The sequence below is a fragment of the Solanum stenotomum genome, chromosome 10, assembly GCF_019186545.1.
Source record: "Solanum stenotomum isolate F172 chromosome 10, ASM1918654v1, whole genome shotgun sequence".
Classification (NCBI taxonomy): Eukaryota; Viridiplantae; Streptophyta; class Magnoliopsida; order Solanales; family Solanaceae; genus Solanum; species Solanum stenotomum.
The window spans coordinates 3,225,507-3,249,898 of record NC_064291.1 but is presented as its reverse complement, the minus strand read 5'-3'; the positions used below and the strand labels follow the sequence as shown (position 1 = coordinate 3,249,898).

The 24,392-nt window shown below is 30.3% G+C and overlaps 1 protein-coding gene, 1 non-coding gene and 2 pseudogenes across 3 annotated transcripts; all 4 read left to right on the top strand.

The window, feature by feature from the left end:
- Positions 1-6,573: 6,573 nt before the first annotated feature.
- LOC125842437 (2-oxoglutarate-dependent dioxygenase 19-like) lies at positions 6,574-8,994 on the top strand. Its single transcript, XM_049521730.1, has 4 exons — positions 6,574-6,894; positions 7,342-7,577; positions 7,668-7,995; positions 8,654-8,994. The coding sequence occupies exons 1-4, from the start codon at positions 6,643-6,645 to the stop codon at positions 8,897-8,899; spliced, it is 1,062 nt and encodes a 353-aa protein (XP_049377687.1). The 5' UTR covers positions 6,574-6,642; the 3' UTR covers positions 8,900-8,994.
- Positions 8,995-11,703: 2,709 nt separating this feature from the next.
- LOC125841866 (probable acetyltransferase NATA1-like) lies at positions 11,704-13,146 on the top strand (annotated as a pseudogene).
- Positions 13,147-14,837: 1,691 nt separating this feature from the next.
- Positions 14,838-17,650, top strand: LOC125842133 (uncharacterized; annotated as a pseudogene). The gene is made up of 4 exons (XR_007443872.1): positions 14,838-15,277; positions 16,354-16,424; positions 17,094-17,283; positions 17,370-17,650. The product of XR_007443872.1 is annotated as an uncharacterized LOC125842133 (transcript).
- Positions 17,651-19,490: 1,840 nt separating this feature from the next.
- Positions 19,491-19,572, top strand: TRNAS-UGA (transfer RNA serine (anticodon UGA)). The gene has a single exon. It is a non-coding gene; the product is annotated as a tRNA-Ser (tRNA).
- Positions 19,573-24,392: the final 4,820 nt, after the last annotated feature.

Genomic DNA, 24,392 nt, shown 5'->3' with positions numbered 1-24,392 from the left:
ATATATATTATTTTAAAAGGGAGTTTATGCCCAAGTTGTACTATATAATAAATATAATATATAATATTCAAGAAAGTCCCAATCTTGAATATTATATATTATAGTTGGGTATAAACTTCCTTTTAAAAGTTCCACAAGTATAATATATAATATTTAAGATTGGGAAAAGTCCCAATCTTGAATATTATATATTATACTTGGGCTTAAACCCTTTTTATAATATAATAGAATATTTATTTAATTAATCATATATGAATATTTTAAAAATAATATCTTTTTATTTTACTTATTTAACACACATATACACGTATTGTCACATACTCCATTATTGTTTTATTTAATTTCCTCTTTTGGCTAAACCATGAGAAGTATCAAAAGGCCATGTTCTTGTTTGAATAGTATAAGAGAAAGACATAAATTCACCATTAAAGCTGTCTCGAATTTTTAAAAAGATACCTTAATTTTGTGGGTGTTTTATTACCCCATAAAACTATTTCTAACAATTATAAATACACCATTTTAACTCATTCTCACAGTAGCTGCAATCTCACGTATTGGGGGGCGCGTGAATGAAAAAAAATCACCCTCAAGCCAATCTAAAAATGTCACGTAGCAAGATTGTAAGCCTCCATTTTCTAAAAAAAGTTCAAGAAACAAAGAATTTCTTGGTCAATGCCTTTCATGGTGGTTGTTGAAGAACAATTTCATATTTACTTAAGAATTTAAGAAGATTTTATACGATTCCTAAGAGAAAATCTTTACTGTTATGTAAACAGTGAAAACGAAGGATTCCACAAAAATTTCATATCCAAAATCTTCCATTTTCCACCTCTGCAAAAACTCCATTTTAGCTCATTCCATCTTCGTCTTCTGCAACAACAACAAAAAATAAAGCTACAACGGTATGCCGCTAAAAGAACCCATCAATTGAAATTTCAAAATTATCTCAATGCCTTTGAATTCTTTCCTCAACAATGCAACAACCCATCAAGAACAATTTATATCAATTAAACCCAAATTAGTTAATGCACTCATTTACATTGAAGTTTTTGAGTTTGTACTCATAGCTTGCCTGTGTTTTTGAACTTGACCAAGAAGATTTTGAGGATCAAAATGTGAGTGAGTTAGGATTTTACCCAATTCGTTATTAAATCAGTAAGAAAAATAAAATTATATTATTTTATTTCAGGTGAAACACACGCACAAGCTATGAGATTATAAAAGCTGTAAAAAGGGTGTATTTATACATCCCTTAAAACACTCACTTTGATCTCAAGAAATCATCTAAAACCCAACACAACAAGAATTAGAATGAACTTCAAGAACACTCATCAAGAACTCATCAAGAACTCTAATCTATCAACTTCAAGACTGAAATTTCGCTGAAAATAACATGATTGGCATGTGGGTCAACTAACCCAACACTATGGAAGCTTACATACCTCTTAGGGATCAAACCCATGGCGACAATCCGCAACAACTCTCAAGAACGTCGACGAGCGCCCTCATCCTTTCTCTTTTCTCCTCTTCTCTCTTCTTCTTTTCTCTTCTTGAACTCTCAACTAAAACCCTAGGCGTAAACTAGGATTATAAAACTGAACCTAATCATATTAGACCCCTAAAATATTACTAAAAATGAATTAAATCTGATTAGGTAAGGGTCTTAATACCCCTCTAAAATCCGATTTTGACTTTCCTTAACTGGCAGCCTAACTTCAAAAGGTCATATATCACTCATCCGAACTCAAAACTTAGCAAACTCGGCTGCGTTGGAAAGATAATTCAAAGGTATTTCCTACGGTATATGGTAGCACACCTAACTCATCCAGAGATATGAGTTATGGTTGTTTGAAGTCGACCCAAAACTCATACTTAGCTTAACTTGCAAAATTTCAGATTTTGCTATTTACAATTTAATTCTTTTTGGAACTCAAGGTGCTACATCTAATGACCTTAATACTTAAGAAATTTTAATTCCTCGATAAAATCCTACTCACAACGAAGGATGGTTCAAGTCTTAGCTCAATTTTCTGAGGTGTTACAGATTCTTTTTGTGTGAAATCTTAAGGAATAAACTACTTGAACTCCACTTTGTTGGTGAGGATTCGATTCCCCATATAATAATCTCCTCACCATTTCCTCTTTCCCTACCCCCAATTTTGAAAGGAAAAAAAGAACCAATAATCGATAAATTAATATTTTAAAAATTTTACAATCCTTTAACATATTTACATTCTACAAATTAATAATCGATAAATTAAATCTCAAAATCAAATCGAACTGATCAATAGAGAGTCCTAAGCGTCACCACAAGTTTGTTTAGTATTTCTTTGTTTTATACTTATTTAAATTATGTAAGATTTTTAATTGCTTTAAGAGCCATAGATAATGTCATAATGACATGATCCAATTCCCAACCATTTAAAACTAAATGGACACATAACATCCCATTCCATAAAATATCTATTATTCTGTTCATGATTAGGATTTTGTTTGATTAATTAAATCTCAATCACTATATTTTAATCGTAACATGTGTCACTTATCTAAGTAAGAGTTTGGCAAGTGGAGATCTATGACAAGTAGAGATGAGAAAAGATAAAATTGATTCTGAATTATTTAAATCATATGAAGATATAGAAGACAAATCAAGAATACTATTACTGAATTAATGGAAATTTTGTTACTATGAAATTCATTTTTAAGATAAAGGACAAATTAGCTAGTATAGTTTGAAATGATCACAATATATAAAATGATTATTCAACATTAATGGACATATTCCGATTTTATTTTAGTTTTTGGACAATTTTATTAAATCATGCTCATAATCATAACAATACTAACACATGTAAAGGCATATGACATGTTATTCTATTAATTTTTTTTTATAAGAATTAAGTTTTGCTCTACTCTACTGTGATCCATCCTATTTAAATATTTTTATGTCCGCCTTATTAAGATTTTTTCTATTTTACCCCGTCGTAATTATCATTTTAATTTTCTAGTGATCAAAGTTAAAAAAAACTAAGAAAAAATCTTACAAGTAAATATTCAACATTAGTTGTTCTTCTAAGTTCTAACATATTTGACATGTTCCTATTTTTCCCCATCTATTTTTATTTTTACTCTTTAGTGATTAAATTTTTTTAAAAAAATCTTACAAGTGAATATTCAATATTAATTGTTTTTTGAAGTTTTAACACACATAGTTTTTACTCCCATCTTTCACAATTCCGAAGATATCTATTATAGGTAGTAAAATTATGAACTCCCCTCCCCCCCCGCCCCCCCCCCCCCCCCCCCCCCCCCCCCCCCCCCCCCCCCCCCCCCCCCCCCCCCCCCCCCCCCCCCCCCCCCCCCCCCCCCCCCCCCCCCCCCCCCCCCACACACACACACAACTGTCGCTCTTATCTCCATGATATTTATTTAATTAATCATTTATGAATATTTTAAAAATAATATCTTTTTATTTTATTTATTTAACACACATATACACATATTGTCACATACTCCATTATTGTTTTATTTAGTTTCCTCTTTTGACTAAACCATGTTCTAGTTTGAATAGTATAAGAGAAAAGACATTAAGTCACAACTTCAACTGAAGTTGTTTTGAATTTTTAAAAAGACATCTCAATTTTGTGGGTGTCCTATTACCTCAAGAAACTATTTCTAACAATTATAAATACACCATTTTAACCCATTCTCAGAGCAGCTGTATTGGGGGCGCGTGAATGAAAAAAAATCACCCTCAAGCCAATCTAAAAATGTCACGTAGCAAGATTTTAAGCCTTCATTTTCTAAAAAAATTTCAAGAAACAGAGAATTTCTTGGTCAATGCCTTTCATGGTGGTTGTTGAAGAACAATTTCATATTTACTTAAGAATTTAAGAAGATTTTATACGATTCCTAAGTGAAAACCTTCACTGTTATGTAAACAGTGAAAACGAAGGATTCCGCAAAAATCTCATATCCAAAATCTTCCATTTTTCACTTCTGCAAAAACTCCATTTTAGCTCATTCCATCTTCGTCTTCTGCAACAACAACAAAAATAGAGCTACAACGGCAATAGAATAACCACAAAATTAAAGATATCTTTTTGAAAATATGAGACAATTTTAATGGTGACTCTATGTCTTTTCTCTAATTATTAATACTTGGTATGCTAAAAGTTGGCTAGATTTGTTTTTTTTGCAACAAAACAATCGACAAAGCTATTGATAGAGTCAAATACGTAAGTTCGACTCAATTAATAATTATTTTTTTTTAAAAAAAAATTTATTTTATTTAATTAAAAAATAGCTCTTAGAGATAATATATTTTAAAAATTTATACGATATTATTTTAAACTTGGTATAATATTTAAGGGTTTTTCAAAAAAATTGTGATTTAAAATCATTATTAAATATTTATGTAACTAAAAGAATTTTCATTAGATGAAAAGAGAAAATTTTAAAAATAAATTATTTTTAATTACGGAAAAATTATACTAAAAATAAAAATATGTTGCATAAATTAAAATAGAAAAAATAATTATTAATTAAATAATCACGATAATAATCAAATCCAAACATGAGTCACTAAAATTTTCAGTCATCAAAAAGATACTCTTGATGTGATGTATGTTATAAAACTGAAAAATCGTCAAAAATATCTTTTGAATTATACAAATTGAATAAATATATATAATTAATAGTTTAATTTTAAAATATGTTTATTATCAATAATTTAATTCAGAAATATAATATAATGCGTAAAAAATGTCTTTTTCCTAATATATATATATATATATATATATATATATATATGTATATATAAATTTCAAACACATTTTATTCCTGAACAAATTATTACTTTCAAAGAATATTTTTCTTTTAAAATCATCTTAACTAATAAATAAATAATTAATTAAAAATTATTGTTAGAAAAAGAATGTGTCTAAAACGAAATGAAATAATATATTGAATTATTTGAGAAAAGGGTTTATTTGACTCATTAAATAATTAAAAAAAAATTAATCAAATTATTAACTAAAGTGATATTTTTTAAACAAATGACATTTTTGTTTAATTTCACATAGTTCAAAATATACTTTTTAAACTTTCTTCTGTATAATTGGTTAAATAAATGGTCACTGAAAAAATAGAACATCTCATTTTCCTATATTCAATAACTTCTCTTATAGTCACAACTATTATCATAGACGCTTACCACGTTCATTTTTGAAAATCCATGCCTCCTTTCTACTCGGTTACCACGTTCATTTTTGAAGTCTCATCCAACTCTTTTCCTCAAAATACCTCTAAAAATCCGATTTTCAACCCGAGTTTGAAAATCATTAATCTTGATTCACCTATATTAGATTCAAAACGAAAACTGTTCAGAACAAACAACAACATATTCAGTATAGTCTCACAAGCAGATAAGTCCTTATCTTGTGAAGGTACATAAGTTGTTTTTGATAAATCCTTGACTCAAGAATTGATCAGAGCCAATAAAGATAATAGCTGGTTACATCCTTTTTTTCCCTAGCTATTCGGGGTACATTGAGAAACCTGTTTTTTTTTCTTTTTAATTGAGAACATGTATGTTAGGGAGTGTTATAGTTAGAAAGTGTGGATTTGGAAAAATGTTGTCAAACGTTTTAGGCTTTGCTACAAGTGAGGATGCTAACAATTAGTTTAGATAGAACTATTAAATATTAATTCTAAGTTGTATGTCAAAATCTAGAGTCATCAAAAGATTCGTGAATACAAGTGTTTCGTATTTAAGGGGTCGTTTGTTAGGACGTATTAGAAAATAATAATACATGTTTTACTGATATATTATTCAATATACTTTTTCAATCTATGTAATACATGAAAAATCATGATATTCGCAATACAAGAGGTTTAAATGTATGTATTAGCATTAATACAATTGCCTCATAACCTTTTCCACACACATCCTTTATGTTATATTTGTGAAGGGTATTTTTATGAACAAATAAGTAATTTGTTTTAAAAATATGCCATGCATGTTTTAACAGTTTGTCAAGCTATCTGGCAAAGGAGAGTGTTAACGCATCTTCAACAGGAGCAGAATATTTTGCGATAATAAAGCAACGATATCTCCATAACAAAGAACCCAACATTACATAGAAGGATTAGTTACCATTAAAGTGTGTGATGTATTATAATATCGATATTTTAGGATTAGCTATTTATTTCTTAGCCCATATATTATGTGGACATATTTTGTTATTGTTATATTTCTAGTTTATCTAAAACAAAAAAAATTCAGACGCAACTTTCCTTCTTGTTATTTTTTCTAGTCTATGTCCAATAATAATTTAGGGACAAAACAAATAATTTGAATTCAGACGCAACTTTCCTTCTCGTTATTTTTTCTAGACTTTTCTTTGTTCTATGTCCAATAATAATTTAGGAACGAAACTAATAATTTGCGTCCTATTTTCAATACCTTCTCTCATATATGGACAAGTTTACTATCAAACAAAATAACAAGTCATTAAACAAAAAGTTAAAATTGTAAATCAAATATCTCCATTGACAACTAAAGCTGTTGTTCTCTTATAAATCATCATCACATTGCATACACAATATACCACCATTTTTAGCTAAAATTAAAGTTATATTATGACAACTCGAATAATTCAACCATCCATTAGTGTTAAAACACTTTCTGAATCACCAAATCTCAAATCTATCCCTTCTAATTATGTTAACTCTGATATCTATCCCTCTGATATCATTGCATCTAAGCCACAAGATTATTCAAACTCCATCCCCACCGTTGATTTTTCGCTACTCACATCCATTGATCCTCATCAACGGTCTCAAGCTATCAACAATCTCAATAAAGCTTGCCAAGAATGGGGATTTTTCATGGTACACTATAATATGTTTTTATATTATTATTATTATTTGGTGAGGAACTATGAAACTAAGAATATTACACATAATTGTTTGTACTTCTTTTGTCCTAACTTATGTAAAGACGTTGTTGATTTCAAAATGGTTAGTTATTATCTCAGAAAATCATGTGTTCTTTTTTATAATCATTTTCTTCAACAAAAAAATTGATTTTATGATATAATAACTTTTAGTTGATTGATTGGGCAAGGAGTTAATTTGAGGATGAAACTTATGGCTCTTAAACAAGTCATACATATTTATATTTATGTAGTTATGATTCATTTCAAGTAAAGGTAAAATAGAATTAAATTGTTACATGCTAAATATAAAAAAAATGTCATTTTTTTCTAGACAGACTGTTTAAACAGACTAAAAAGAAAAATAATAATATTGTATACCTAAATATGTTTCATGGTGAAGGTGGTAAACCATGGGATACAAGAAAGTTTGATGAAGAAAGTGATTGATGGTACTCAAGGATTTTTCAATTTAAGAGAGGAAGAGAAGAAAGAATTTGAAGGGAAACATGTTTTGGACCCTATAAGGTATGGGACAAGCTTCAATACCTCTAAGGAGAAAGCTTTCTTTTGGAGGGACTATCTTAAGGTGTTTGTGCATCCAAAGTTCCACTCTCCTAGCAAACCCGATCGATACAGGTATACCAGGAATCTTAATAGCTCAGTTTGTTGACTATACTTACGTATAACCATTATTATTATTTTATTTCTCTTTTTTTTTTTTAATAGTGATATTATGTGGGAGTATTGTGAGAAAGTTAGAGAAGTAACAAAAGTATTACTTGGAGGACTATCACAAGGCTTAGGACTTGAAGAATGTTATTTGGAAAAAACTCTAGAGATGAAGTCAGGATTTCAAATTTTTATTGCAAATTATTACCCATGTTGTCCTCAGCCAGAACTTGCACTTGGTATGCCACCTCATTCAGATCATGGCCTTTTAACTCTAATTATTCAAAACCAAGTTGGAGGATTACAAGTTCAACATCAAGGCAAATGGATTCATGTCAATGCACTTCCTAACTCTCTCTTGGTCAATACCCGTGACCATCTCGAGGTAATTCAATTGATTGACTATTTGAATTGTTATCTCGTTGGTAAGGGTTCGATTCCCCACCTCCTAATCCCCTTAAATTAACAGATAATTTTTAAAAGTATGTATTGATTAGTTTTCTTAACTTTGATACAATTGTGATAGGTTTGATCGTAAAAAAAAGTTGTACGCTATCAGTCTAAGTATTTTTTAAGGAAAGTGGTCTGAAATATATCCAAATATTGACCGAAATTATTGTAACAATCCCAAACTTTGGGCAGGACCTATTACCCCTGCACTATTTAATAGTGTATTTTAAAGATATGTAATGTCTATCTGGACAAGTTATTATTTATAATGATGCAATAATTATGATGTCCACGTGGCACCTATATATCTTTAAATACACTATTAATTAGTGCAGATGGTAATAGGTTCTGCCCTAAGTTTGGGATTGTTACAGTAATTTCGGTCAAAATTCAGATATATTTCGAACCCTTTTTCCTAATTTTTACACTATCAAGTCGTGATGTTCACCTATTGTAGGATGCAACATGTAACATTTTTTATTTTCAAGCTTTTAAGTTCCACATTTGATTCATTAATGGAGAATTTCAGTAAATCAATTGGTTGACTGTCTGAACTGTCACCTAGTTATATATGTGTTTCTATTGCTTGGTAGATTTTTAGTAATGGGAAGTACAAGTGCAATGTACACAAAGTAGTGGTGAACAACACAAGTCCAAGAATATCAGTAGCTGTTGCTCATGGACCATCGCTAGAAGCAATTGTAAGTCCTGCTTCTCCATTGGTACAAAGTGAAACCAATTATATACCAATGAAGTACAAGGATTACATGGAGATGCAACAAAGTAATCAACTTCACCAAAAATCCATTCTGGAACAAGTCAAAATTCAAAGGAACTGATAATTTTTTTCCTAATATATATTTGGAAATATTTATGTAATAATGTTAGAATCTTAATGTACTGATGCTTATTATTGAATCCATTACATTTGTGTATATATATACACAATGATATTGTATTTTTATATAAAAACAAGGATGACATTCAGAATTGCAACAATTATAAGAGTATCAAGTTGCTAAGTCATACAATAAAAGTTTGTGACAGGGTGGTGGAGATGAGGGTCATATGAGGAGGGGTGTGACTATATATTTTCGTGAACCAGTTCAGATTTATATCGAAACTTTCCAGTTTTGATGGAGTTGCACTAAGGATCAACCCTTAGCTTGTTTTGTATACTAACTGAATACTTCCTAGAAAATAAGTATGTTTATATTTTAGATTATTTTAGGTATATATGTAGTCCGATTAAAAATAAAATTGAATATAATAAATAGATAACCCCTAGTTCCCCTTAAATTTATATATATATATATATATATATATATATATATATACTTGAATTATAGCTCATATATTTAAATTATTAAATATATGAGAAATATTTATTGAAAATGCAAGGTAGAAATGAAACTTACTTCTTGGACACATACAATAAAGTTTCTTTCTTAACACATGCATTTGTCTAATAAAAAAAAAAGTAGTGTAACATCACTTTCATGGTTAGCTATTCAATCTTCTAGCTGACTTCCTTTGAATTTGAATTTGAATTATATACTTGATGCTTATATATAGTAAAAAAAAATTTAAAAAAATGTGGGATGTGTGTCTCAAATATGTCCAAGTCTCTTCATTGTCCATTTTGTACTCCATAACAGCTATATATATATACTTGTCCCGTTGCAATTATAAAGTACTAGTAATTAGGGGTGTATATGACCGGATTGGTTTGGGTTTTTCAAATATCAAACCAAACTATTTGTGTTGGATTTTCAAATTTATAAACAAACCAAACCAATAAAACTCGGGTTTTTCAACCTCGGGGTTTTTCGGGTTTTTCTGTTAAAGTATTAAACAAACATATAATTTACTTGTACTTCAAATATTTCTTTAGTCCTACCAAAATACAACTATCTAAGGTGTCTCTTAAGAAAATAACACAAAATATGATATGATAAATGACACTAAAATATCCAACAAAAAAAAATAATGAAATCGCGTAAAGCAAATTAATAAGTCATAATGAAAATGATCATAATTTAAAAGTACTAAATAATGCTAAAATAAGTCTAATAAGTATTAGTTACATGACTAAATATTAAAGGAAATAAAAATTAGATTATGTATTTTAATTGTCTAAACCAATGTAAAACTAAAGAACAAATATTCAATATTATTGTCATTCTTAGTGTTGACTTGATTTTCTTTTTTGCATTAGTATTAATTTGATTTTGATTTAAGCTTTATTATAATTACCAACATCTATGGACTATAATCTTTATTGGACCATTCAGAATTCTAAGTTTCAAACTTGAAATAATATATTAAAAGATAAAGACTATGAAAAAGTATAAGAAATATTTAAAAATTATATCAAAGTAAATATTTTTATGTATAAAATAAAAATTTAAAATTATCTATATAATGTCGGGTTGGTTTGGTCTCGGATTGTTTTTTTTAGTTAAAACCAAACCAATCCAAATATAGTCTTTTTTTTTTCAATACCAAACTACTAGTCAGGATTTTTTTTTCCAATTTGACTTGATTTGCGATTTAGTTCAATTTTCAATTCAATTTTGTATACGACATTGAAGGAAGAGTGATGTAGCTAGTTTACTTCACAATATTATCTTTGACGGTAAAAGTTTCACGGGTATTTTATTTATTTTATTTAGATATCGATGTTTAATCTGTATTTATTTTTTAAAATTCTTTTGGGACGTTTATTAATTTCAAAATTACTTTAGATATGTTGTTTCTTATGTGGTATTTGAAGTTACGTATATTTAAAATTCAGACGTTTCTGCCACAAATTTGAATAAAAGTAACTATACCTTGGCTATATGTTTGTTTTTTTGCACTAGAGAATATGCACCTGTCCAATGTACTAGATAGAGACTTTCATTTGATCGCGATGTACGTATTATAAAGTTGACGAAGTACGAGTTAAATGAAAGGTGGCTAAAGCTATAGACGAGTCAATAATCAATCAGGGGCGGACCCACCCTTGGCCAAGGGGTATCAAGTGATACCCCTTCGCCGGAAAATTACATTATATATAGAGGTCAAATTTTGGTTTAATAAATACATATAAAAGTATTAACACCTCTTAACACAAGTGAAAAAAGTTTAGTGTAGTTATTAAGGGATTGAAAAAGTTCTAAAATTTGAATCGAAAGTGTCTAATGTATAGGAACATTTTATCTAGTATTAAAGTGCTCAATCAAAATATTTCATAATTCAAATGTCTAAATAGAATTTACTAGCAAGTGTAAAATGTTATCGTTTTATTCAACCAAAAAGTCATGGATTCAATAAGGTAGATCTAGCATGGTTGGAGCTTCATTGTCCATACAATGCTCCAATAATCTTTACATTGTATTTATATTGAAAATATTATTAAATATATAAGAACTATCTATTGAAGAATCAAATATCAGCCATATATGTCACAAATATATCCAAGTCTCTTCATTATCCATTTAGTACCCCATAACAGCTAAAGACGAGTCAATATTCAACGAAAAGTTATTCTTGATGTGATGTGTTAAAGATAAATATATATTTTAATAATTAAAAAAGTGACCCCTCTCTAGACAATATCTTATAAAGAACTTTAGTTTCCTAATTAGAATAAAGGGTCACTAAAAAATAGTAACATATTATTGTCTTATCATTTTCTTTTATAGTCGCAACTATTATCATAGCTTACAATACTTCCAAATATGGCTGAAAAAATCTGTTTCAACACTCAAATCTTTGGTAGAGTCCGCCTCACTACGGAATCGGACGTGCCACATCTCCACAAACTCATGTATCAAATGGCAAAATATCACAATTACACTAAAGTTTTTAATGCCACGGAAGCTTCCGTTACTACCAATCTTTTCAAATCTGATAATCCATGCCCTCCTTTTTACTCGGTTACCACGTTCATTCTTGAAGTCTCACCCGACTCTTTTCCTCAAAATACCCCTAAAAATCCCATTTTCGACCCGATTTTGAAAACTGTTGATCTTGATTCACCTATATTAGACTCAGAACTAGAACTATTCAGAACAAACAACATATTCAATACAGTCTCACAAGTGGATAAATCTTTATCTTGTGAAGGGAGAGAAGTTGCTTCTGATAGACCCTTGACTCAAGAACTGTTCAGAACAAACAACAACATATCCAATACAGTCACACAAGTGGATAAACCCTTATCTTGTGAAGGTAGAGAAGTTGCTTCTGATAGACTCTCGACTCAAGAATTGTTCAGAAGTACTAGTAATGAAGATAATAACGTCTTTGTAGCTGGCTATGTTCTTTTTTACCCTTGCTATTCGGGTTACTTTGAGAAACCTGGTTTTTTTTATTGAGAACATGTTTGTTAGGGAGTGTTATAGAAAGTGTGGATTTGGGAAAATGTTGTTTTCTGCTGTGGCATCTCAAGCAATTAAAATGGGGTTTACTAAAGTTGATTGGCTTACTGTTGGATGGAATGAAAATGCAATTGATTTTTATCTTGGGATGGGAGCTTATATTATGCAAGAAGTCAAACGTTTTAGGCTTTCTGGTGAAGGACTTGATGCATTTGCTACAAATGATCAAGATGGTGGTGACAAGGTTTGAGTCGGGGGTCTATCGAAACAGTCTCTATACCTCAGAAAGATAGAGATAAAATTTGCGTACATTCATTTTCTCTATACTCTAATTATGAAATCACACGAGATATGTTATTATTAATGGAGATGATGACAAGTTTAGAGAGAACTATTGTAAGTATATAAAAAAATATTTGTTAGCGGCATTCTCCTTTCTATCTATCAACTATTTCATTATAAAACTTTCTTCCTGAGCTGCGGAACTAACAAGTCTATTAGAAAGTCGAATTAGCCACTTTTACACGAATTTTCAAGTGGATGAAATAGGTTGAGTGGTCTCAGTTGGGGATGGGTATGACAGAGTCCACCGCCTGCCTTAGTAGTCTCAAATAAGGTGTGCATACCTGCTTTCTAAGTGGATTGGTTCAAATTTTTCATTTATCAAATTAAATAATGTCGGATTAATATCTCCAAATCAAATAAAAAATGTGTTTTACATGTTTTTCCCAACTTAGTAGAAGTATTAAAAACTTTACAAGATACAATCAGCAACATAAAGCTTATGCTTTACTTAATCTTCTATCACCCAAATGTGGTAAGTGAAGGAGTTAAAAAGGGACGAAGTACGACCTAAAATCATAGACTTCACTAAAGATAGGCTACTAGGAGGATATGTTTTAGACTCGGTAACAAAATATTTTATTATTATCAATTTATTATTAGTATTAGTATTACGAATATTTTTCCTATTTCAGCTTGACAATGATCTACTATAAGATGATAATCCATTGGCATATTCTAAGGTGATAATATGTAATATACTTTTACACATATGGTGTGTTTGGTAGAGACTTAAATAAAAGTAGGTTAGCTTACACATTTTTTTTTGTTTGATAAGTAAAATAATATTATCTCAAGAGTAACCTACATATTTTTATTGTTTGATAAAGAACAAGAACATTATTTTAAGAGTATTTATATATTATCTAGCGAAATACTATGGGGTGAAATATGGTGTGGAGTGGGCCGCGGATTCAAGGGTTGGGATGATTAAGTGGAGGGATGTGGGGTATTGGATGAGTGATGAAGAGATAATGAACTTGCAATGTCACTCTGTAACTTATTTTTTCCTACTTTGATTAATCAAGTCATTTTCCTTATTTCTAAGTAACTTTCTTTTCCAAAAGAAAATATTTTCCGGTGTACCAAAACACAACCAAGTATCATATAATTAACATATACTTTGATAAGATAAGAACTACGATGTGTAGGATTTCCAACCAACTTACTATCCTCAAAGAACAGCTTCAGATTACAACTCTATAATCGATTTAAGAAACCAGGTTCCTTATCCAAAACTCTGCTGGATGATAAATTTCAACCAAGAATTGGAGATTTTGGCCTAGCCAGGTTGTTTTCCCTCGAAGATCAAGAACATTTCAACACTACATTTGACTGGACACGAAATTCATGAATAAAAGAAAAATTCAAATATTAAATCTTAAGAAGAACCCAAATGTATTTTTATCATGTAAAAGAAACCGTCTTCGTCCTTGTTTTTCTCGTGTAGTATTTGGAGGCACAATATGTTCTTGATAAAGACAAATATGTTTTTTTCAGCACAATAAGTTTTCCATGGTGAGACTGAGACACATCATTACTAAACATTATTTTAAATTTTTAAGTGTCTTACTTTGATTTTGTCCTCATTTGCGTTGAGAAATCGTTTTATAAACACTGAATCAAACCAAACTGATCTAGATTGGTCAAGAATTCAGTGCACGCTTCTTAAAAACTAAACACTAAAGAACTGAACCAAAATTTCAATAAAACCGAACCAAAAAAACAAACGCCAGGCCCCATTCCTAGCTGGGGTAACTTTAACTATCTTCTCTCTATATATATATACCTGGTGTCCAGAGCTAACAGTTGGAGCCCCGACTAAATCAGGATCGCGCACTGCACAACCCATTCGGGGGTGACGCTCTCAATAGGATTTTCTCCAACCCAGGCTAGGGCTCGAACCCGAGGTCTCGGGGGTGGCGCTCCCAACATGATTTTCTCCATATCCAGGGCTCAAACCCAAAACCTCTGATTAAAGATGAAATACTCTCACCAGTGCACCACAACCCACGTTGATTCCTATATATTTTATACCTAATCTAAAATTTGTGCTTACAAGGAGAAAAACAATACAAGAGTTGGACAAGAAAAAGGAAAAAAAGATAAAAGGAGAGAAAGACAAATGGAAAGATATATGGAGATGGAGGAAACAAAGATTTCCTCTAATGTCCTCCAACCACACCCACACACACAATTCAACCTCTTTCCACAATTAACCCCTCTTTTTTTCCCTTCCATATATGGGGTTTTATCTAAGTACCCCATCCACATTATCCCTCTTGATAAAATGGACCAACTATTCTTCAAAGATTTGATTTTTTTGATGTGGGTTTGAGTTTTCATGAAATTTTGGGGCTTTTTCCCTTGGTGGGTATGTGCTAGTGAATAGAGATGAAAAGGTCTGTTGAGGGTTTCAATGGAATTAGTTTTGTTGATGAAGAAGAATCCAAGGTGGAGAAGCTAAACCAGAAAAAGCTGTTAAATGAGTTATTAGAATTGCAAAAGGTTTGAACTTTTCTTGATTTTTATGTTTTTGTGAATCCAAATTAGTTTGATTTTAGATTATCTTGCTGTTCCTTTTTCAGTAATCCCCATTGTGAACTTGTCTAATTTGAGTTTGGTAGTTTATTGTGCTGTTTTTATTTGTTACTTTGAAGGGGTTATTCGGTACAGTGTATAAGAATAATATTCAATAGGGTGTATTAACTGTGGTGGAGCTAGGAATTTGACGAAGGGTATGCAAAATTAAATATATTCATAATAACTAACATTTTACCTTTGTACAACACATAATTTTCCGAGGAAAGGTGTGCACCGGACAGCCCTTCGCCTAGAGGCGAGCCCAGGATTAGAAGACTTCGGGTGCATCACTATTACCTTAGCTCAAATATGAGCTCTAAGCTAAGCTTAAAATAAAAACAATAAAAAAATTGAGCTCTAAGCTAAACTTATAATAAAAACAATGAATAAGGACTTTAGCTGGATTTGAACCCTCGTCTCTGGGTGATTCCTCTAGCTTGTACCAGCAACACAAGGGCACTCCTATGCTTCTCATGGGTACATTGTTAACTAAATCCTAGTTTATGCCAGTTTCTCAAAATAGATATACAAATATACACATGATTTTTTTCGAAGTTAGCAGGTGCACATGCACCCCCTAAAGGTGTGGGTCCACCTCTACCTTTTCCTAAGGTGGCTCCGCCTATGTTTATTAGTAATGTTGAGATTAGTTATGTTGGGATTATGTCTATCCACTATTTGGTCAGGTGTATTAAGGTTTGCTTTGTCTTTAACCATGCTTATCCATGTATTAATAGCCTTATATCGCTAATACTATGGTTTGGCTATGCATTAGTTATACATCGTTTAATATTGAATAGGCATGTATTAGTTATATATAGGCTAAAAATCCTACCAAGCAAACGATTAAGTAATAGCATGACTAATACATGTATTAGATTAGGATTCTGAATTGCTTTTTTCCCCTGTGATTATTGACCTGTTCTGTAGATGAAATTGTGTATTCAACTTGATAATTCTGAATGTTAGTTGTGTGATGATGGTGTGGCAATTGTGTATAGGACTTTGTCTCCAAGAAGAGGAAGTTGCAGGCTGCAAAGCTGAAGAAAGAAAACATTTTGGGTGAAATCCTGTATGATCATAATTTTCTCAATCCTAAACTAGTTAGATTCTACTAAATGAATCCTCTATAACCATTTCGTTCTGTTTTTGCCTGTTTCATTCCAATACTCGATATTTCTTCTTTTAGACACGTAAGGGGTTTTCAAGAATCGGAGATTCTCTGTATCTCACACTATATGCATACATACAATGAGCATACCTTAATCTCAACTAATTGGTATGGCCTATTGTGGATACTTTTCTTTTCTCTTAAATGATGTAAAGGGACAAAAAAGAATAGAAGAAGAGTACAACAACAACATAACTAGTGTTATTGCACACGCTATGTTGCTCGGACTCTCCAAAAGTGTTGTCGCATCCGTATCGAATTCTCCAAAAGTACACTATTTTTGGAGTATCCGACGCCCATCAATCGTTATTTTTGAAGAGTCTAAGCAATATAGTCCATAAGTGGGGTCTTGGGAGGATAGAGTATACACAGATCTAACCCTTACCTCGTAGAGATAAAGAGATTGTTTCTGATAGACCCTCAGCTAAAATAAAGCATTTCAAAGCCGTTTGAAAAAAGGAATACAAAAATGAAAGCAGTAACAACAAAAAAATAATGCAAAATTGAGAGTAGCACACAAAACATACAGAAGAAGAGTAATGTCCTAATATCATACTTGTTTAATTTCAGATTCTTAAAGCAAAGGCGTAGATACTTATTGAAAAGCCAATCTTCCGATGACGATAATGAAAAGACCATTTCACATTTAAAAGAACACTTTGATGCTGAGAGTGAAGTCCCTAAAGTAGAAAGATCCAACAGTGGCTATGATGCAGTAGTAGAGTCAGCTCGTCCTGCCTTCACCTCAAAGTTCAACTCGGTAACATACTACAGTTAAGATATGTCAAAGATTAGAATATTCAATGATTAGAATTATCTAAGTTTAATTAATTATTCATGTTACAGGAACATCATGAAGTAGGATACGAAGGACTGTTAGCAGGCGGGGATGTGTTGAGAATGGAATGTGTGCCAAAGAATTACAAAGAAGAAACTCTCCGGGCATGGTCAAGTCACATTGAAGGTCTAAAATTCTGATATATCTTTCTTTTAGGAGAGTGATCTCCATAACTTATCGATATCTTATTCTTGATTCCCTTTTCGCTTTCCTCCTTTGTTGCCTCGGTGAAACACATTAACTTGGAGTATGCAATATCTGAGGTTGTCTAATCTTTTTCTGGGCATAATTTATTAACCATGTGCTTATAATTTGCAGTTCTGTAGTTTGATAATAGTGGTTTGTGTTTTGAAGTGTCTACGATGTGGCGTGGTACCTTTGCTTTATATGCAGAGCCGGACTTAGGATTCCTAATAATGGAATTCAAAAGAAGTCATACTAAAGTGGTGGTAGTGGGATTAGACCACAAAATGTTACTAATGGAATTCAACCATTAGTAATCTTGAAACTGTACTCAGAATTTCAAGTTGATTTTGGGAGCGTAATTGTGTTTATATTTCCAGATTACATGTCGCGGATTAGCCTTTGATGTGTTGTTTGTGTCTTTTTTAGCTATACTTTGACAGTAAGAATCTTCCCATTGTATGAGAGTTTTGGGAAGTTGCACATGGAAAATGGCTTTTTAGCTCCCACATTTACTCATTTTCCCCACTTTTAAATGCACTAGTTTGATTGACATGGAGTTTTAAGCGCGATATACGTGCATCTGAGGGTGTAGTTTATTGGTCAATGAAGTAGGTGCAAACCTCGGAGATCATGATTCAAATCTAAAAGAGACGAAGATAAATTAGGTGATTTCTTCTTATCTGCCAAAAACTTGGAGGACAGAGTTATCTAGTACTTGTGTTGATGGTTGCTAGAAGCTACACAATGGAACAATCGAGATGTGGCCAAGCAAGCTCGAGCACCACCTTGTATAAGAAAAAATGAGCACTATTTTGCGATGCTTGGAGTTAGTAGCTATATGAATCTTCAATGTCCATATTGCTCCATTTAAAGCTTATCCATCTATTTTGAAGATTCAACATAACTTTGACTAGATTTACTCTGAATCTCAAGTTACCACAACCTTTCTCCTCCCTCAGGACTGACAATGTAAGCAAGCTCATACTTGGAAGTTGATTGTCTAAATTTCTGTGACTTATCGTATAGGGTTATCGATTCAGGAATGGCTGCATTGGATTGTACATTTAGTTACTAATACGCTTCACCGTCCTTCATGCTTGTAGTTGTTGTACACACCATTGTAGTGTATATACTTCTCCATATGCAGCATAAGGATACTTATAGAAGGGAATATGGTTCTCAATGTTACCTGTTAATTGAGTGGAAAGAGGATATTTTAGACTCGGAGGCAAATTCATGATTTAAAGCTTATGAATTCTTATCGCAATGAAAATTGGGTTAACAGTCAAATATTTATATGGAATAGCTATTAGATTCTCAGAAACTCGTACATAAAGGTTTAGATCATAATATTTTTTGTTTTATGAAAATTTGTTAGGGTAAAATCGAAAGCTTAAAAATATAATATTGTTTTCCAAAAAATTACGATCACATAAATTGAATTAGAGGAAATATTATTTCTTCACTTCAATAAATAATTCTTACCGTAAAATTCATGTGGAACAATTTTCTTTAAAATGAGGAAAATGACTTTAAGTTCTACGAGTGACATTCCATATTTATTGTATCCATTCAACACGCGTCATTTTCACCTTCATCCTTTTAGCCTCATTCCAATCTCCCACCCTCACTCCCAACTCTTCTGCTATTTATCTAGATTATATACAAATATTTTTCTTCGTACCAAACACACCTTGAAAGTATGTAGTTTCCTCATTATGTCATAAAAGTATTTTATTTTTTTATTGAGTCTTGATTTCTTATTTTATCCTCAACATTAATAATTTATTTTTTAAATCATTTTCAAGATCCAAAGACAATATATCAAATCATCAATATATTTAACTGACGTGTAACATCTTAAGTGAACATGTGAAAGTGAACGGAAGGAGTGCTATTTATTCATTTGGATAGACATTTTCGCTATTGCTATGAACAAGAATGTCAATATGTCCGAGTGGTTAAGGAGACAGACTTGAAATCTGTTGGGCTTCGCCCGCGCAGGTTCGAACCCTGCTGTTGACGTTTTTCTTTTTTTTTTAATTTTGAAAATTAAAAATATTTAAGAATAAGTCCTTCCAAATTGTGTTTTGATTAAACCAATTTTGAAAATTAAAAATATTTAAGAAATAAGTCCTTTCGAATTGTGTTTTGATTGAACCATTAGATCTATATCCTGATTTTGGAATCATAGCAGAAAGAATCGTCGAATTTTGAGTTCATATGAAAAAGTTATGATTTTTTTATCAAACTCTGCTAATCTATCGACATGCTTACATAATAAGCTAGTAAATCCCTACCTTTATTTATTTTTTAAAGTTCAAATATAATATCCATTGAGACTAATAGTACTAGATCATCCACAAGTTTAGGGCCACCATTGATGTATATTGTGATGAGTAATCATGTGTCGATAACGCTTGATTTTTGTGAATAAGAAAATAAATAAGGAGAAGAGAGAAGAATTTTTGTTTTTTGAAAGATTAATTTATAATGAAGAAAACTCTTTTATTTATAAGAAAAAACTGACTTGATTCCTAACTAGGATTACTAACAATCAACTCACATAGCAAAATCAACTCACATAGCAACAATGTAAATTAATAGTGTTTACAATTAAATCTAAAGACATTTGCTTCTTTTTTTCCGTACGTAAGCTCAAGTTATAGTCATTTCAATTTATTGTGTCTACGACTCTTTAGTACATATTATAATTAGACATATTTTACTATGATATATATTATTTATCTATACTATTAAAATATTACGTATTTTACTATTAATGAGAAGTTTTCTACGTATCATACGCTTATATATATATATATGCTACCAAATACACAAAAATAAGGAGAGAAGTGAGTGAGATTGGGGAGGGAGGGGAGTTGATTCGAATGCATCTCAGATATATGTGATTCACACTAGATATATGTATTTGTATGTATCTGAGATTCTTATGTATCTAGGATACTAGATTACATGGGAGAGTGGTGAGCGAGATGGGAGAGAGGCGAGCGAGATTTTGAGGTATTTGGTGGAGTGTATTAGAAGAAAGTTTATTGATATTATTTAGTATTATGTTTGAATGGAATTTTGGTCCTATGTATAACTAATATTAGTTATACACTTTATTTGATATTATAGGGTGCATAACTAAGATCTTACATTTTGTGGTATTAGTAATACATATGATCTAATACCCCTCAAATCTTTTTAATCATTTTATTTATTTTCTTGATTTTATGTTTTATACTTGCACTAGTAAATTTATTTACATAAATTAGCTTACAAAATTTGTTATTTAGAGAGAGTTGTTTGTTGTTAAATAAATCCAATACAATATTTAAAATGTGATTTGCTTAACATTTACTAATTGAAAAGACAAATATATGACCACATGACGTTTGCGATCTTAATTGAATGTATTATTTACTGATTGTATTATTAATTGTGTGTGTGTGGGGGGGGGGGNGATTTTTTTTTTTGTATTTTCAACAATTTATTAAATTGCATACATATTAAAATTATAACTTGCAATTTTTATGTGTAAACGTAGATGGTTTATTCGATTTTACTATTGTTTATCATCTTTTCACTTTTAAAATAAATTATTTATCTTTTGTAAATTGAAAATTGACATTTTGTGGGTGATCAATTTATTAAGATGACAATTATTTACCCACAAATAAATCAAGTGAAAAAATAACAAACATAACGATAACATTATTCTTCTCCTAGCTAGTTAGAAGGCCACAAAAAAATAATATTGTCCGGTAGTTATCTACCTTAATCCAATCATAGGAAATATAAAATCTCATAATAATTCAAGAGTATAATTGGAAAGAAGCTTTTTGTAGAGTTTTAAACCGAATACAAAATTAAGTGGGAAGCAATGAACCAAACGCTTGATACAAAAATAATCTCTGCATTACGAATACATACGATACTAATTAATGCATTATTAATCTTTGTACCCAACGACCACTTAGCTTATTATACTCTAATCCTTATCATCTTATCTTCCTTGTTCCTTCCATGAACTCCCTGGATCGAGTCCATTAGACTCCATATTTTTTTTTCTTTACATTTTGGACATTTGTTAAACTTAGACATTTATCTCTATCTTATTTTGTTTATTTGATGATATTAGTTCTAACTTTAATTTAATTTTCTAAAGATGAACCAATTTTGTATTATGTTGATTTATTTCAAATGCTTTTCATCTAATGAATTTTTTTTAAGTAAGCTAGATTGTTCAAAAATAGTTAGATTGTTTCAAGTTAACTTTTTTTCGTAATGACCTAAGAAATGTTTTTACCTTACTTTAAATTATTATTCAATGTTTGTTAAATATTTTTAGTTAAATCGATGTATATATAACCACATGATAAAAGACATTTTAAATGCTAAAACCTTCTCAAAATGAAAATATGAACCTCTTATTCAATTTCTCTAAATTTTTAAAAGATTTATTTGTTAGTCTTTTTAAATTATCCTTTTCTTTTTCTAAATTTAATTTCTTCAAATAATTATGTAGTGACTCTTTCTAAGTATATATTTTCTTAATTGTTTTTAGAGTTAGAATATTTCAAAAGTAATTTTCAAAAGATCATGACACATAACAACTACTGCACACTCAAAAGAAATAATCCTTTTTTTTTATTTTCCACCCCACTAAAAATATCGCTCACATTTCTTCAAAACCTATTTTCTTTATATAGCCTATAATATACCTCACTCTACTCTCTAATATTTTTTTTTCTTCTCTATGTTGGTGTACCTACAAATGATATATAACTCACTATTTATAGGCATAAAGCAATTGGCCGGTAGTTAATTTCATAAAGCTATGTCCATTTTTCCACCTTGTATTAATTGATCAGTAACCAATTTCAACAAACGAGTATCCGTTTTTCACCTTGAATTAATCAACCTATAGCCAATTTCAATAAACGTATATACCCTTTTAACTTTAATATTTTTAATTAAAAAATAGAAAAAAGATCAGTTTATTTTAAAATAAAAAAGATATTATAGACTTTTTAAATTTCTGGTCAAATATTTTGACCATTTAGCATTACCCATAATTTATACTATTTTGTGCACTCTCAAAGTTCGAGGGTATAAATGTCAACTGAAACTAAATTAAAAGGCATATTTATGTATTATATCTTTTATAAATGTTTTCATTTAAACAACATAAGCAATGTTGGTTAATATGTACGTACCATATAATTGTTTTACATATGTGATTGTTAATGTAGGGACAACTTGTACATATAAAGACAATACATGCTAATAGCTTCTAAATTTTGAATTAATTACTTTTTATATAATTTGGGAGATACAATGTCAGAAATTAAAGACATATCATACCGTACTAATTAAGATGTTTGATTGTTGATGTAGGGACACCGACACATAAATATAATCGGAGGAGTTTGATTTTTAAAATAAAGTTTGGAAGTGTAAAAATCAATTAGGAAAAAAGGGAGAAAATTATTATATTGCATTAGTAATATACTAGCTTATAAGATCTGAATTAATTATATTTTTTTATTTGATACGAAAATAATTATATCGCATAAGATGAGATATGGAGGTGAAATTTAAAATAATGACATTTAAATAGAAATGGAGAGAGAGTAATATTTATACTTCTTTGGCAAATGAATTTTACTTATAGAAATAGAGAAAATTTAGAGGTATGGGACAACGTTATGGAGGGGGTGGGGAGGTTCTTTCTGAAAAAGAGATTTTTGGGTGTGATGATATTGTAGCGGCACTAAATAGACACATTAAAAAAGAGTTTTAAATTTTTTACTAGTATTAGTTAAGTGTCATTATATTCACTGATCCAGTGTCGCTAAAGGCTTTGAGACATATACAAAAAGTAGTAATTGCCGCTAAAAATACATATTTAGGTACAATTAAGCTATTATCGTTAATTAATTGCCACTAAAGATAATTTTTTATGTAGTGTGAAGAAAAAGATCAGATAAGGGGAGGGTATAAGCTATTTTTTAGAACATTATTTTTATGTTATTTAGTATTAATAGATTTTAATTTTTTTTACTTGATTATAAAATGTCACGTGTAATCATTTAATTAGTTATTTGTCATGTCATTATCGAGCATAATACACTATTCTAATTATTATGTTTGTTGATTGTGAAAAAAATATCAAAATGACAGTAGGATCCTACCATGAGTGTTTAAATGAGCAAAACCAAATTGAAATGTCTAGGAGAAAATTGATATCAATTTCTTGAGACGGCCAATAGATTCCATCAGTTAAAAATATAGTCTAGATACATATAACTAAAAGCATTTAGTTGGCATTTAATATCCAAATTTGGTAATTTTTTTTGAATTATTTTTAAATAATGTAAATTTCATTTTTAAAAAAATCTGTTTAACTTCATTTCTTACTTGCTAATCTCACGATAATCACCGGCTAATAATTGAATTTAACAAGTAGTTAAATAAAAAATGTGTATCCTTAACCTCATATAAATTTAATTTTTTTTTTACTAAACAATAACGTGTTAACCTTGTATAAAAATATATATAATAGTATATACACAAATATAACCTAACCAAAATATAATATTTTTATATTAAATTGTGTGGCATAAATATTTGAAAAAATTACATAAATACACAACTTAAGATATTATAATCTCTAAAATTATCTACCATTTAAAAAATTACAAAAATCCCCTCTTGGATACATCTCTATCTCCTCTTAGATACATCTCTATCCTCTCTCGAATACATCCCTCCCATTATGAATCGTTATGTATCCGACAACAGAGGAATGTATCTGACGCAATAACAAAGTAGAG

What these genes read in the sequence shown, in the direction of transcription:
- LOC125842437 (XM_049521730.1), top strand. Translation starts at nt 6,643, where the DNA reads ATGACAACTCGAATAATTCAACCATCCATTAGTGTTAAAACACTTTCT. An exon ending in AAGAATGGGGATTTTTCATG is followed by an intron (nt 6,895 to 7,341) that starts GTACACTATAAT and finishes TTCATGGTGAAG; the next exon opens with GTGGTAAACCATGGGATACA. An exon ending in AGCAAACCCGATCGATACAG is followed by an intron (nt 7,578 to 7,667) that starts GTATACCAGGAA and finishes TTTTTTTAATAG; the next exon opens with TGATATTATGTGGGAGTATT.